The sequence below is a fragment of the Lathamus discolor genome, chromosome 23 (assembly GCF_037157495.1).
Source record: "Lathamus discolor isolate bLatDis1 chromosome 23, bLatDis1.hap1, whole genome shotgun sequence".
In the NCBI taxonomy this organism is placed as follows: Eukaryota; Metazoa; Chordata; class Aves; order Psittaciformes; family Psittacidae; genus Lathamus; species Lathamus discolor.
Window position 1 is genome coordinate 2,949,428 of NC_088906.1, and position 14,488 is coordinate 2,963,915.

The window sequence follows — 14,488 nt, forward strand, 5'->3', positions numbered from 1 at the left end:
GTGGGGTGCAGCTCCCCGCCTGACTGCGAGCCCATGGAGAGCCGGGGGGGCAGGGGCGTGGGTGCTCAGCACCAGCCCCCTTCTAATCCCCTCTAATCCGCCTTCCTGTTCACCCAGAGCCCCGAGGGCTCCGCGGCTGCAGTGCGGCCGCATCGTGCGTGGCACCGTGTCCCCTGCCCCACCGCGATCCCCCCTGCTCAGCCGAGGCCCCCCCCGGGGTGTGCGGGCCCGGCTCGGCGGCAGCATCCGCATTGCAGCGGGTGACGTGGCTCCCGCCATTTGCCTTCCCGGGAAGCAGCGCGGCCGCTCCCGCCGGGATGCACCGGACGGGGTGGGGAATCTCTGGGGGCACCGGGGGCCGCTCTCGGTGCGGGGGGCCCCCGATGGGGTCTGGGGGCCGCTCGGCTCCGGGTGATGCCGAGGTGGTGCCGCGGAAGAGCCGGTCCCAGCCGCGCTCATCGCCGCTGCACTGGAGGAGGTGGTTCAGGCACGGTGGCCCGTGGCGGGGGGCCCAGGGTGACCCCCCAAACGCCCACTCGGGTTTCACCGTGTTCAACTTCCCCATCATTATTTAGCCCTGACTGGAGCCACAGGGGAAAAGGGGCTGCTCTGGCATTCCCCCCTCCCAGGGGCTGGGACCAGCTCTCAGCTAACCCAGGGCTGTCTCACCCTGCCATAAGGGACACAGGGACCCCAGGACACATGGGGGGGGCACCCATCTCTGGCCACCCAGGAAGATGAAGGCACCACTTTCAGCCCCAGCGGTGCTGTTGGGCAGTAGAACCCGCCCTTCAAGGGACAATGCAGCCCCTCCTCTGCCTGCACAGAACAGGCAGGAGCCACCCCCATATTTCTGCCAAAAGGTGGGGGGAGGCAGCTCCTCCCTTTGAGAAGAGTTAAAGCAGCCCCCATGTGTTCACTTAGCTCCTGGTCCTCAACAATCCACCCCAGCGCTTAATAGAGATAGGGAGAAACAGAAGGGAGAATATGGGAAAGACACTGCCCAGTCCAGGGCAGGATGGGTTGGGGAGGATGAGTTTGGTGAGCACAGGGCTGGGCTCAGGGACAAGGTAGAGACCTGGGGAGCAGAGACAGCAATACAATGGGGAGTCATCAGGGACAGCACAGAGTAAAGACACCAGAGCCAGGATAAGACAGGGAATGCTTTTTATTCAGACCCACAGGAGAGGACGGGTGGGTCCAGAACAAACTTTTCCATTGAAGCACAGACCATTGACAGGACAGACCGTGGCAAACACACTGCTACAGCCCTGAGGGCCTTCAACTAGGTTATGTTCCCTGTAGAGCAGCACCCTTGGGGGAGTTCAGTATTCCTCCCCTTCCTCCTCTCCCTCCCCTTCCACAGAATCCACTCCCACCTCCTCGTAATCCTTCTCCAGTGCAGCCATGTCCTCACGGGCCTCCGAGAACTCACCCTCCTCCATGCCCTCCCCCACGTACCAGTGCACAAAGGCTCTCTTGGCATACATCAGGTCGAACTTGTGGTCCAGGCGGGCCCAGGCCTCGGCGATGGCCGTGGTGTTGCTCAGCATGCACACCGCGCGCTGCACCTTGGCCAGGTCCCCACCGGGCACCACTGTCGGGGGCTGGTAGTTGATGCCCACCTTGAAGCCGGTGGGGCACCAGTCCACGAACTGGATGGTGCGCTTGGTCTTGATGGTGGCAATGGCAGCGTTGACATCCTTGGGCACCACGTCCCCACGGTACAGCAGGCAGCACGCCATGTACTTGCCGTGCCGCGGGTCACACTTCACCATCTGGTTGGCCGGCTCGAAGCAGGCGTTGGTGATCTCGGCCACTGAGAGCTGCTCGTGGTAAGCCTTCTCAGCTGAGATGACAGGGGCGTAGGTGGCCAGAGGGAAGTGGATGCGGGGGTACGGCACCAGGTTGGTCTGGAACTCCGTCAGGTCGACATTCAGGGCCCCATCGAAGCGCAGGGAGGCCGTGATGGAGGACACGATCTGGCCTATCAACCTGTTGAGGTTGGTGTAGGTGGGCCTCTCGATGTCCAGGTTGCGGCGGCAGATGTCATAGATGGCCTCGTTGTCCACCATGAAAGCACAGTCAGAGTGCTCCAGAGTGGTGTGGGTGGTGAGGATGGAGTTGTAGGGCTCCACCACAGCCGTGGAGACCTGTGGGGCCGGGTAGATGGAGAACTCCAGCTTGGACTTCTTGCCATAGTCGACAGAGAGGCGCTCCATGAGCAGGGAGGTGAAGCCGGAGCCAGTGCCACCTCCGAAGCTGTGAAAGACCAGGAAGCCCTGCAGCCCCGTGCACTGGTCAGCCTGGTGAGGAGAGACAAGGGGAGGGCATGTTTAGTCCAGGCAACAGCAGAACTCTTCAGCCCACTGAGGACATCCAGGGGCTTCCCAGAGCTGAAGTCACCAGGGTGGATGACAGGGGGCCCTGACCCATCTGTTGGTCACTGACTCATAGGAGTGGTGAATCTCTCAGGGAAGCCCCAGGGGCAGGGGAGAGTGGGCAAAAGCAACTAGTAGGAACATGTTTGAGCACTGGGGCCGAGCCCCGGGCTCAGCACAACCGCTTTACTCCGGGCAGGACTGGTCCGAGCCGGGGCTGCCGGCGCGGTCAGCGGGATGCCCATCCCCAGCCGCACGCAGCTGGACTCAGCCATGGCCAGAGCCAAGTGGGAACAAAGAGAGAATTGCAGAGCTCAGCATCGCCTGGGGGCTGCGGCGCTGTGGAGCCGCTCCAGCTCCCCGCTGCGCCGCATCGCGCTGCGGCCAATGGCAGCCACTGCACAACAGGATTAACATTCATTAATACATTAAAGCTAAAGCCAGCCCGGCTGCTCCGAGACGGAGAACTGCGGCTTTGACCTCAGCTCGCCCCCTGCAACCGCCCCCCCGCGCCTACCAGCTTGCGGATGCGATCGAGGACCAGGTCGATGATCTCCTTCCCGATGGTGTAGTGCCCACGGGCGTAGTTGTTGGCCGCATCCTCCTTGCCCGTGATCAGCTGCTCGGGGTGGAAGAGCTGCCGGTACGTCCCCGTGCGCACCTCGTCTGCGGAGAGAGCCCGTTAGCGCCCGGCGGCCCGTGGAGCCCGGACCCTCCCCGGCCCTGGCCCACGCTCACCGATCACCGTGGGCTCCAGGTCCACGAAGACGGCGCGGGGCACGTGCTTGCCGGCGCCCGTCTCGCTGAAGAAGGTGTTGAAGGAGTCGTCCCCGCCGCCGATGGTCTTGTCACTGGGCATCTGCCCATCGGGCTGGATGCCGTGCTCCAGGCAGTACAGCTCCCAGCAGGCATTGCCGATCTGCACGCCCGCTTGGCCAACGTGGATGGAGATGCACTCACGCTGCAAGGACAGGACATGGAGACATGTCACCCCCTGCCTCCCCTGCTTTGTCCCACCCTAAGTGCTCTATGGGGATGCTGCAACCTGGATGAAGCCTGGATCCTGCCCAGAGGCAAGGTATTATTCTGGGTCCTGAGCTCCTGGGGTCCCATCCAGCCCACCCAGGGACCTGAGGTTGTGCCCATTGAGCAGTGGGGAGCTCAGAACTATGCGGTTTATCCTGATCCAGGAAACAGGGACCCCACACAAGGGGCTCAGAGTCTCATCCTGCCCTATACACCCTGCTGAGACTCAGCAGTGCCTCTGGTAGGGCCTCAGCACCAGGGTCCTTGTTAAGTGAGGGCAACACCCATTGGGGAAGGGGGGAGCCGTCCCACTCTGCCCCTGCAAGGGGACTCATTCTGCACCGTTAAACCGAGGCCACGCCCAGAGCAGGCTCAGCACCGGCGGGGGGGCGTCTGTCCTGCCCGGTTTAATGAGAGCCACGCCCAGCGCAGGACCACAGCTCGGTACCGGGAACGGGGGGCCAGATCCTGCCTCGTTGATCCAGTGCCACGCCCAGTACGGGCTCATCCCCGGGGCCCCTTCGTGCCTGGTTTAACAGCAGCCACACCCACTTCGGGCTCCTGGATCAGCACGGGGGACCCATCCTGCTCGGTTTAACGGGCATCCTGCCCGGAGCAGGCTCAGGGCTTGGTCCCGGGGGTCCCATCCTGCCCACTTTAATAGGAGCCACGCCCAGTACGGGCTCGGTGCTGAGCCCCGGGAAAGGAGAAGAACGCATCGAGCCCCGTTTAACGGGACCCACACGCAGAGCTGAGCCCCCACCAACCCCCCCTGCCCGCTGTAACGGGAGCCACGCCCTGTGCGGACTCAGCCCCGGGACCCAGGGCCTCATCCCGCTCATCCCGGGCGCAGCAGGGCCGGCACCGGGAACAACAGCAGCTTCGGGGGACGGGAACCGGACCTCCCCTCCCTGTTCCTCCCCTCACCATGGTGGCGGTCGCTCCGGGGCGGTCTCACAGCCCGACGCTGAGGCAGTCGATGTAAGAGGCGCGGTGGAGCGCGGGGCTCGACGCGGGGCTTTATAGGACCCGGAGGGGCGGGGCGGGCGGCGGAGCCGGGGGGGGCGGCGGCGGCGGCCATTGGCGCGGCCCGGGATGAGGTAATGCCCCCCCGGAGCCGCAGACAAAGGCCGGGCGGTGCGGGGAAGGGGGGGTACTGCGGGCTGCGGCGGCCGCCGTCCGCGCCCTGGCGTCGTCCTTGTCCCCGGCCCCGCCTGGTTCCGGTGCCCGTTCCCAGCCAAGCTGCCGGTCCCGACCGTGCCCCCGTCCCTCCACACTGCCCCAATGGTGTCACCGTCCCCGTGTCCACAGGCCTGGCTCCCGGTAACATCCCTGTCCCAGTCCTCAGCCACACGCGGGTTCTGCGTAACCTTCACCATCCCTGCCTGTGCCACCATCCCTGCCCTGGCTCCAGTCTGTGCTCCCGGCCCCATCCTCAGCCACGCACCCTCCCTGTCCCCAACCTCACTGTTGTCCCCATCCCCATCACACTTGGTCCCCATCCCTGTCCCCATCCCTAGCCACACCCTGGTCCCCGTCCCCAGTCGTGGCCTTGTCCCCATCCCCAGGGATGCTGTCCCCAACGCAGGGACGCTGTCCTAGACCTGGCCGTGTCCCAGTGCCCTGCTTCCCAGCCACCACTTGGCCTCAGTCCCCACTGTGGCCTGGTGCCCTGGCTGCAGCCTGGTCCGTGCCCATTCCTTCCAGTGCCTCTTTGTCTGCTCAGGCAGCAGAACCCAGCCCCGCAGGGCCCAACCCAGGGGAAAAAGGGTCCTCCTGGGGGCAGCTGGAGACAGGTAGTGCTGGGGAGCTGCAGACACTGAGGAGACAAGGGGGACAAAGGCCCGAGGTGGGGTTTTCGGGCTGGGGCAGCTGCTCTGCGCAGCTGGTGGTTGATGGGGACACAGCGGGGACACCAGGACATGAATCCCTCACCCCCCCCTCCATCTGCTGCAGCCCCTGCATGGCCCCCCCGAGTCACCAGCCCCACAGCCATGGCGTTTCCCCTCCTTTCTGTCCCTGCAAAGGCCACGGTGGCTGGGCTGGGGGGTGGGGGCTTGGGGGGGTCAGTCTCCATAGAGGGATGACCCCACACCACCTTCAGAGCTGGTCCCAGCTGCTGCAATGGAGCTGCCAGGGTGCCCCCCCCGCCGTGGGAAATGCCATTCTTCTCTGCTCTTCCCACATTCTGCAGTTTCCTTTGCAGCTCCAGGTTCCCTCGTCCCCAGTCCCAGATACACTTCCCCAGTCCCAGCCCCACAACCTCAGCACCAGCCCCACATCCCCACTGCCACTACCACCCCCCACCAGCCCAGTGCTTCTGGGGTGCTGCTGAAGTGGGGTGGGAGCAGGCTTGTGGGGCTGCAGACAAAGAGGGGTGAGGATTTGGGCATCGCCCACCAGAACAAAGGACAGGGCGGTCCTGCTTGTGCAGAGTAGAGGAGAACCGGGAGATCCGGCTCCCACCGGGAGCAAACGGGTTTTAGGGGCACCCTAAGCCCAAAGCAGTTCAGCCCCCCCCCAGCCCTGGCACAGTGGGGCCATCCCTGCATGAGAAACGCCTCATGTCTTTGTCTCCCCATGGCCCCAGCCCCCCAGCGGTGGTGTGGGACCTGGCGGCGCATCCCCAGCGCATCCCCACGATGTCCCCAGGGTCTGGGGGTTCGAGGCCCTCCAATAGCTCCCGCCCAGGGGACCTATGTCCGTGCTGGAGGGTTCCCTGCCCATTGTGTACCCCAAGCCGTGGGCTGGCAGGGGGTGCCCCATGGGGTGGTGGTGGCTCAGCCCCCCCTGGGCAATGCGGGGTATAGGATGTGGGGCTCTGGGTGCCGGGGGGCCCCAGTGTCTCTCCCCATCTCGTTAGGTATGGAGGGCCACTCGTCCCCACGCCGGCAGCTGCCAGGCAACCGCCGTGGTGGCGGGGTTGCTAGGAGACCGGTTGCTAAGAGATGGGCTGGGACCCCCCTCCTCCCGCATTCCCCTTCCCCAGTATCCATCCCAGGGCCTGTGGGGGGTGTGGGAAGACAGGCCTGGAGTCGCCCCCCATGCCTGACCCTGCTGTGCTGGAGGGGGACATCATCTCTGGGACCCCCCCAGTGCCTGCTGGCGGGGGTGCACAGGCACGGGGGTTTCCCAACGCCCACCCTGCCATGGATGCCATGGAGCTACCCAGCCCCACTGTGTGCCGGGCGGGGGGGGGGGGCTGGCCCTGCTCCCGGCCCCCTCAGCACTTCCCGGCCTCCTGTGCTCTGTTGACTGTTGGTAGCAACGCGGCGGCTCCTGGCGACGGGTGTTGTACCCCCCCCCCCCCCCGCCCTGCCATGTCCACTGCTGGGCACGGGACAGGCCATTGCCCCACCGGGGACCCCTCTTGGGCCACGCAGAGCCCACAGCTCTGCCCATGCTGCCCCCCCCCGGCTGGGCATCTCGGGGGGGGGGGCTTTGAGTGCCGGTGGCTCCTGGTTTCCTGGCACGGGGGGGACACAGTGGTGTCCCCGCAGTTGGGTGTCCTGTGCCCCCCCCCCCCCGCGCAGCCCCCACTCTGCGGAAGCCACAACAAAAAGGGGGCTCAACCAGGGGGCAGGAAGGGGGGGGCTGCAGCCGGGGGGTGGGGGGGGTGCGACCGCGCCGCCGTGGGGAGGGGGCTGCAGCATCACAGCACCGCAATGCGGCAAAACCCGCAATAAAGGAGCAGGGCGGCGGCGGCTGGAGGCGAGAGAGACCCCGCTGCGGGCGGGTCTCCGCGCTGCCCTCCCCCAAAGCACCCCCGGAACCCAGCAGGAGATGGGGTGGGGGGGACTCTCGGGGGCGCAGGGAGCGGGGGTCGCAGGGGTACCCCGGCCCCAGGCGGGTGCCAGCAGCGAGGATGTGCGCAGGGAGTGGGGGGACACCGGGGAGCCCAGGGGATGGGGGGGCATTAGGGGACCTGAGGAGTGGGGGCACACTGGGGGTGCCCAGGCCATGCCGGGACCCTCCCTGGGGTCCCCCGGGGACATCACGGCCTCCCCACCCTCAGCCCGACGTGGGAACAGGGTCCGTTTGTGGGGGGGGGGTGTACACCAAGGGCGGCAGCGCTCGGGTTCCGATCCGGGCCTGGGGGTCTCCGGGGCTGCCGTGTCCTCACGCTGAGGTCCTCGGAACCCCGACCACTGCCGGGGGGGTCCAATCCCTCCCGCCCGTCCTGCGCTCCCCGAGGAGCGCCTCCGGCGCCTGGCAGGGGAACGTGCGCGGCGCCGGGAGCGGGAGCAGGAGCCGGCGCGGCGGGGGCCCGCGGGGCTTCCCACAGGAACGGCACCGGGACGGGGACGGGGAGGGGGGGGGGGGGGGGGGGGGGAGATCTCGGCACGGGGCCCCCCACCCGGGGCCCCCCACCCGGGGCCCCCAGCACAGCCTGGGCCGTGGCGCTCCCTGCGGGGAGCGGCGAGGAGGGCTCACGGACCGCTCCTGCCCACCTCAGCCCCGCCCGGCCCTAAAAACCCCCAACCCCCCCCAAATGACCCCAACCCCCCCCAAATGACCCCAAATCCCCCTCCTCCTCAAGCCCCGCCCCTCGCCCCCTTTCCCGCCCTCCACATTCCACTCCGCTGACGTCACCGCCCACCCAACCCCCGCCGGCTTTCGAGCCTGCCAATCAGAACCGAGGCGGGGCGGAGAGGGCGTGGCCAGTCGGTGAAGGGGCGTAGCGGAGGTGGGAAAATGCGATGCCGCGCCCCCTCCCCCTGTCCTGCCCCGCCCCCGCTCCGGTATATCACGGGAGGGCCTCTCCGGGAGCCCCCCGCCTCCTTCCTCGGTGACTCCGTAGCGGTTCGGGCAGTGAGCGGCCATGGTGAGGGCAGGGGGGGTGCGGGACCTCCCCAAGTCCACGGTAGCACGTGGAGCTGTGTCCCGGAGGGTGAAGGGTTCTTGTGTGCCCAGGACACTGTGGGGCTGCTGGGCACTTTTATGCTCTATGAGGGGCTCCGTATGATCCTGGTGTGGGGTGTTTGGGATGCGGGGGTCGAGGGTCCCAGCCCTGGGCGCACTGCGTGCCCCGGGCTCCAATGCAGGACCTGGATGCATCTGCTCCTGGGGAGGGAAACGTGTCCCAAGGAGGTGCTGCGGGGAGTGGGGTGGGATCTGCCGTGATACCCTGCTGGGGATAGGGAGAGCCCCTCATGTGTGGGGCGACGGGGGTGGGGGGCGGACTCGGCAGTGGCTGCGGTGGGGAAACGCTTCGCGGTCCCGGGAGGTTATCGAGAGTTTGCTCTTGCCCCTGAGCCGCGGCATGGCGGGGTTCCGGGCTCCCATCCCTCTGGATGAGCGCTGCTGGAGCAAAGGGGGATTCCCCTTTGTAATCAATGGGTGCACCTGAACTGGGGCTGGTGGGGATCTCTGGAAAGAGGGCAGTGAAGTTGCCTCTCTCCCCATGCAAGCCTAGATAGAGAATGGTGAAGACTGGGAATAACCCTGAGGAATCCCAACCCCTGTCTCGGAGCGGTGGGTGTGAATTAACCTAATCGGATCTGGGGGGATATGAGCCTGTCCCCTGTGTCCCTGCAGCGCGAATGCATCTCCATCCACGTTGGCCAAGCGGGCGTGCAGATCGGCAATGCCTGCTGGGAGCTGTACTGCCTGGAGCACGGCATCCAGCCCGATGGGCAGATGCCCAGTGACAAGACCATCGGCGGCGGGGACGACTCCTTCAACACCTTCTTCAGCGAGACGGGCGCCGGCAAGCACGTGCCCCGCGCCGTCTTCGTGGACCTGGAGCCCACGGTGATCGGTGAGCGTGGGCCAGGGCTGGGGAGGGTCCGGGCTCCACGGGCCGCCGGGCGCTAACGGGCTCTCTCCGCAGACGAGGTGCGCACGGGGACGTACCGGCAGCTCTTCCACCCCGAGCAGCTGATCACGGGCAAGGAGGATGCGGCCAACAACTACGCCCGTGGGCACTACACCATCGGGAAGGAGATCATCGACCTGGTCCTCGATCGCATCCGCAAGCTGGTGGGCATCCTATGTGGTGGGTTTGTTCCTAGGGTGGAGGAGTGGCTGAGGATAAAGGGAAGTCGTTGTCCCTGGGGGGTGATCAACGGGTCCTTCTCACCTCATCAGCACTTTGGGACAGGAGGTGGAGCTGCCCTGAGGTATGTGGGACAGGTCTGGCCTGTCTCTGGTGCCCACATTGAACGCATCTCCTGAGCCCATGTATGGGAAGGAGGATGAGAAGCCCCATGCCCGGGGCAAGGGGGGACTCGCAGCCCCAGTTTGGGTGCTGGTGCAGCACTGGTTGGACTGGTGCGGCTGCCTGAGCTCTTTGAACCTGAGGTTCCCATGCTGAGGCTGGCGCCAGGGCTGGCTGGACCTGGAGTGCCGCCGGCTCCGCTCTGGGAGCTCCAGGCACATCAAAGCCACAGCTTGGCTGCCCATGGGCTTGTGTGGGCCGGGTGGCTCCGGCTGCACCCATCCTGGGGAGCATGCAGCTCCAAAGCCATGGCTGACCCATTCTGGACCCCGCTGGGGGTTCTACCAACAGGCTGACCAGTGCACGGGGCTGCAGGGCTTCCTGGTCTTCCATAGCTTCGGAGGTGGCACTGGATCCGGCTTCACCTCCCTGCTCATGGAGCGCCTCTCTGTCGACTATGGCAAGAAGTCCAAGCTGGAGTTCTCCATCTACCCAGCCCCGCAGGTCTCCACAGCCGTGGTGGAGCCCTACAACTCCATCCTCACCACCCACACCACTCTGGAGCACTCTGACTGTGCTTTCATGGTGGACAACGAGGCCATCTATGACATCTGCCGCCGCAACCTGGACATCGAGAGGCCCACCTACACCAACCTCAACCGCCTCATCAGCCAGATTGTGTCCTCCATCACAGCCTCCCTGCGCTTCGATGGGGCCCTGAATGTCGACCTGACGGAGTTCCAGACCAACCTGGTGCCGTACCCCCGCATCCACTTCCCTCTGGCCACCTACGCCCCTGTCATCTCAGCTGAGAAGGCTTACCATGAGCAGCTCACTGTGGCTGAGATCACCAATGCCTGCTTCGAGCCGGCCAACCAGATGGTGAAGTGTGACCCACGGCACGGCAAGTACATGGCGTGCTGCCTGCTGTACCGTGGGGACGTGGTGCCCAAGGATGTCAACGCTGCCATTGCCACCATCAAGACCAAGCGCACCATCCAGTTCGTGGACTGGTGCCCCACCGGCTTCAAGGTGGGCATCAACTACCAGCCCCCGACAGTGGTGCCCGGTGGGGACCTGGCCAAGGTGCAGCGCGCGGTGTGCATGCTGAGCAACACCACGGCCATCGCCGAGGCCTGGGCCCGCCTGGACCACAAGTTCGACCTGATGTATGCCAAGAGAGCCTTTGTGCACTGGTACGTGGGGGAGGGCATGGAGGAGGGCGAGTTCTCGGAGGCCCGTGAGGACATGGCTGCACTGGAGAAGGATTATGAGGAGGTGGGGGCTGACAGTGTGGAAGGGGAGGAGGATGGGGAGGAATATTAGTGCCTTTGGCTCTTGTGCCTGTGACACTGTGATGCTCATCATTAAAGATGCTGTTTCCACTCTTGACTCGTTCATTGTCCATTGGGAGTGATCAGAGACGGGGGATGCTCTGAGGGGGGGTGGGTCCTGGCTGGTGTGGGTGATTCTGTGCCATGGGTGTACCTTGGCTGGGTCCTGTGCCGTGGCTTGGATGTGCCCTGTCGGGCTGCCTGCACCTCAGAGGGGTTCATGTCTCCCTCTCTGTGCTGCTGTCCCTGGCACAGAATGGGCCACCCGGTGGGCTGGGGACCCCTGGATCACACTCTGCTTTGGGCCCTGTAGTGCAGCCAGGATCCAGCCCAATGCCGGTGCCCTGTGCTCTACATGGCATCTGGCTGCTGTGCTGGGCAGGGCACTGACCCCTTCCCGTAAGTGCTGCCTGTGGAAGGCAGATCCTGCAGAGCCGAGTCATGGCTGCCCTTTCAGAAGGGGGGGACACGTGAGGGCCTCCACTCCCTGCTGCTGGGGAGGGACACGGCCTGCTCCATAGAGCAGGATGGGACCCGCTGAGCTGCGGTAGCCCCCGCTCCGGGGATTCACCCCACGGCGTTCCCCAGCCCCTCTGCTGTGGCCTTGCAGGGGGACCCTCTCCCTCCATTCCAGTGAATCGGGGTCCCCCCGGCCCCTCTCCTCCCCGCTCCCGCTGTTGCTGGGCCCCTGGGCCTGCCCCATCCCGCCCCCCGAGGGGCACCGGCAGCCCCCAGCCGGGAGACCCCTCCCCTCGCACCCCCAGGTCCCCCCGAAGGGGCGGAGCAGCCGCCCGCTATAAACGGACGGTACCGGGAACCGCCGCACCCCCGATACCAGCATGAGCCGCGGCGGCCGCGCCCCCGCCCCGCGGCGCTCCTTCGGGCCGCCGCCACCCCTCAGCGCGGCTCCGGGGCTGCTGGCGGCTGCGGCGGCGGCTCGGGGCGCGGAGCGGGAGGAGCTGGCTGCCCTGAACGATCGTTTCGCCGCTTTCCTGGAGCGGGTGCGGGCTCTGGAGAGACAGAACGGGGCCCTTCGAGCAGCGCTGGGCCGCGCCGCCGCCGCCGCCGCGCCCCGCACGGCCGGGCTGGTGCAGGGGGAACTGCGGGGGCTGCGGGAGCGGCTGCAGCTCCTCGGCCGGGACCGGGACCGCCTCCAGACAGAGCGAGACGGGTTGGCCGCTGACCTGGCGGCCCTGCGGCAGCGGTGGGTGGGCGCCGGGATGAGGGATGCGCTGGGACAAGGGATGCACTGGGACGTGCTGGAGAAGTCACGGGGAGATGCCCCACGGGTACCCAGGGGCGTGTAGCAGGATGGGGAAGCACCGGGGGTGTTGGTGGTGGGGATGCACTGGAGGCTGCGGGGAGGGGAGCCCCTCGTGTATCGGGATGTGCTGGGGAGGACCCGGAGAGGCTGGAGAAAGCACCGGGAGGACTGGGAGAGACCGTAAAGAGTGGGGAGCTCGGGCACTGCAGAGGGTGGGGCACGGGGGGCACTGGGAGTGGACAAGGACAAGCACTGAGGTGGGAGATGGGCCCAAGGCAGGGGCTGAACCACCCCCGGGGAGGAGGGTGGCCCAGTGGGGGGTACTGGGGGGCTACAGTGAGGTCTTGACCCCAAGACAGGGCAGGATGTGCGGGTCCTGCCCTGGCTCAGGCTTGCGCACTCCTCCATCCCTATGTGCCTGCAGAGTGGGGGCTGCAGGAGGGTCCTCATCTTGTTCCCCTCCTGCTGTCCCCAGGCTGGAGGATGAGACCCAGAAGCGGGAGGATGCAGAGAAGAGCCTGGTGCTGTTCCGCAAGGTGAGGGGCCTCATGCAGTGCCCACTCTCCCTTGCCCCCCAAGCTGCTCACGCATGTGAAGGCCCTGGCCATGCATCATGTGGACTAACGGGAGGACCCGGGGTGGTCTGCGGGTGCCCATCCACTCCCTGCTGCCCCTCAATTCATCCCGGCCATGCCCACAGGACGTGGACGATGCCACCTTGTCCCGCCTGGAGCTGGAGCGGAAGGTGGAGCTGCTGCTCGATGAGATTGGCTTCCTCAGGAAGCTGCATGAGGAGGTGCGATGGGGACACTGGTCAGGATGGGGGACATGGGCAGGGTCCATGAGCTGTGTCGTGACATATTGTGACCGCCCTTGTGCCCCCCAGGAGCTACGGGACCTGGGGGTGAGCGCCCCGAGCCCAGTGCCGCCAGTGGAGCTCTGCAAGCCAGAGCTGACAGCGGCGCTGCGGGAGATCCGCACCCAGTATGAGAGCATCGCTGTGAGGAACCTGCAGGAGGCAGAGGAGTGGTACAAGTCCAAGGTACCCGGGGCCGAGGGGGGCTCTGGTTGGGGTCTGGGACACCCCAATAGCTCTGACGCCCCCCCTGGGTGCTGCAGTTCGCAGACCTCTCGGATGCAGCCAACCGCAACCAGGAGGCGCTGCGCTTGGCTAAGCAGGAGATGAACGAGTCACGGCGGCAGATCCAGAGCCTCACCAGCGAGGTGGATGGGCTGAAGAGCATGGTGAGACCCGGGCGGGGAACACTTATAGGGGGACCCCAGCCCCAGGCCCTGCAGCGCATCATCATCTCGTGCAGAACGAGGCATTGCAGCGGCAGATACGGGAGATGGAGGCTGAGTTTGGGGAGGAGATCGGGAGTTACCGGGATGTGGTGGAGCATCTGGAACAGGAGCTGCGGCAGCTCAAGGAGGAGATGGCTCGGCATCTCCGCGAGTACCAGGACCTGCTCAACGTCAAGATGGCTCTGGACATCGAGATTGCCACGTACCGCAAGCTGCTGGAGGGCGAGGAGAGCAGGTGAGGGCCTCCCCCCACTGTCTTTCCCATGGGATCTCCTGTGAAGGAGGTGGCTCCACAGGGGACAAGCAGCTCCCATCCCACGGGAGCTTGAAGATAACAGCAAGACCAAGGGATGGGGTGAGGATGAGGGAACTGCTGCCTCCCAACCTGCCCGTGATGGGGTCACTCGGTGATGACCAGTGACACCCTACAACCCCCTCACCCCCTTTCTGCCCCCCAGGATCACTGTCCCCCCACACCCTCCAACCTCCTTCAGCGGGAGAAGCTCAGGTGAGAGGGGTCAGGGGTGCCCCAATTGTGTCCTTGGGGGTCGTTTTCCCCCGTGAGGGTGCAGGTGGGTCCCTGTGCCCTGCCTCGGGGGTGGACTCATGGCTTCTGTGGCCCCCAGTGCTGGAGCCTGTGCAGAGCCCGACTCGGAGGATGGTGCTCATCAAAACCATTGAGACACGGGACGGGCAGGTGCGGGGTCCCTGTCCCTGGATGAGGGGGAACCCCCTCTCTGGGGCTGTCCCTACCTGGGGTGTCAACCCCACCCATGTCTTGACCCCCCCTTATCCCCCCAACAGCAGGTGGTGACGGAGTCGCACAGACAGAGAGCAGAGCCGGGACAGTGATGGAGGGTCCAGGGGGCCTTCACCGGCTGCCCCCCCATCGCAGCGGCGCGATGCATCTGGTGCCTTGTGCCCCCCCTTATTCATTGCTATTTATGCCCCCCTCCCACCCCTCGTCTGTATTTAACGTTCACCGAGTGCCCCCCCGCCTCCGGGGGTCGCAGGGTCC

The 14,488-nt window shown here is 66.1% G+C and overlaps 3 protein-coding genes across 3 annotated transcripts; 2 read left to right on the top strand and 1 right to left on the bottom strand.

Moving 5' to 3' along the window:
- Positions 1-1,150: 1,150 nt before the first annotated feature.
- On the bottom strand, positions 1,151-4,444 carry LOC136003703 (tubulin alpha-1A chain). The gene is made up of 4 exons (XM_065659576.1): positions 4,335-4,444; positions 3,120-3,342; positions 2,899-3,047; positions 1,151-2,306 (listed from the first exon to the last, which is right to left on the bottom strand). Exons 1-4 carry the CDS (start codon positions 4,335-4,337, stop codon positions 1,326-1,328), a joined length of 1,356 nt encoding a protein of 451 aa, XP_065515648.1. The 5' UTR covers positions 4,338-4,444; the 3' UTR covers positions 1,151-1,325.
- Positions 4,445-8,148: 3,704 nt separating this feature from the next.
- Positions 8,149-10,908, top strand: LOC136003704 (tubulin alpha-1C chain). The gene is made up of 4 exons (XM_065659577.1): positions 8,149-8,232; positions 8,946-9,168; positions 9,241-9,389; positions 9,919-10,908. Exons 1-4 carry the CDS (start codon positions 8,230-8,232, stop codon positions 10,891-10,893), a joined length of 1,350 nt encoding a protein of 449 aa, XP_065515649.1. The 5' UTR covers positions 8,149-8,229; the 3' UTR covers positions 10,894-10,908.
- Positions 10,909-11,740: 832 nt separating this feature from the next.
- On the top strand, positions 11,741-14,421 carry PRPH (peripherin). The gene is made up of 9 exons (XM_065659578.1): positions 11,741-12,105; positions 12,641-12,701; positions 12,866-12,961; positions 13,052-13,207; positions 13,285-13,410; positions 13,485-13,705; positions 13,929-13,978; positions 14,097-14,167; positions 14,275-14,421. The coding sequence occupies exons 1-9, from the start codon at positions 11,741-11,743 to the stop codon at positions 14,320-14,322; spliced, it is 1,194 nt and encodes a 397-aa protein (XP_065515650.1). The 3' UTR covers positions 14,323-14,421.
- The last annotated feature ends 67 nt before the right edge of the window (positions 14,422-14,488 follow it).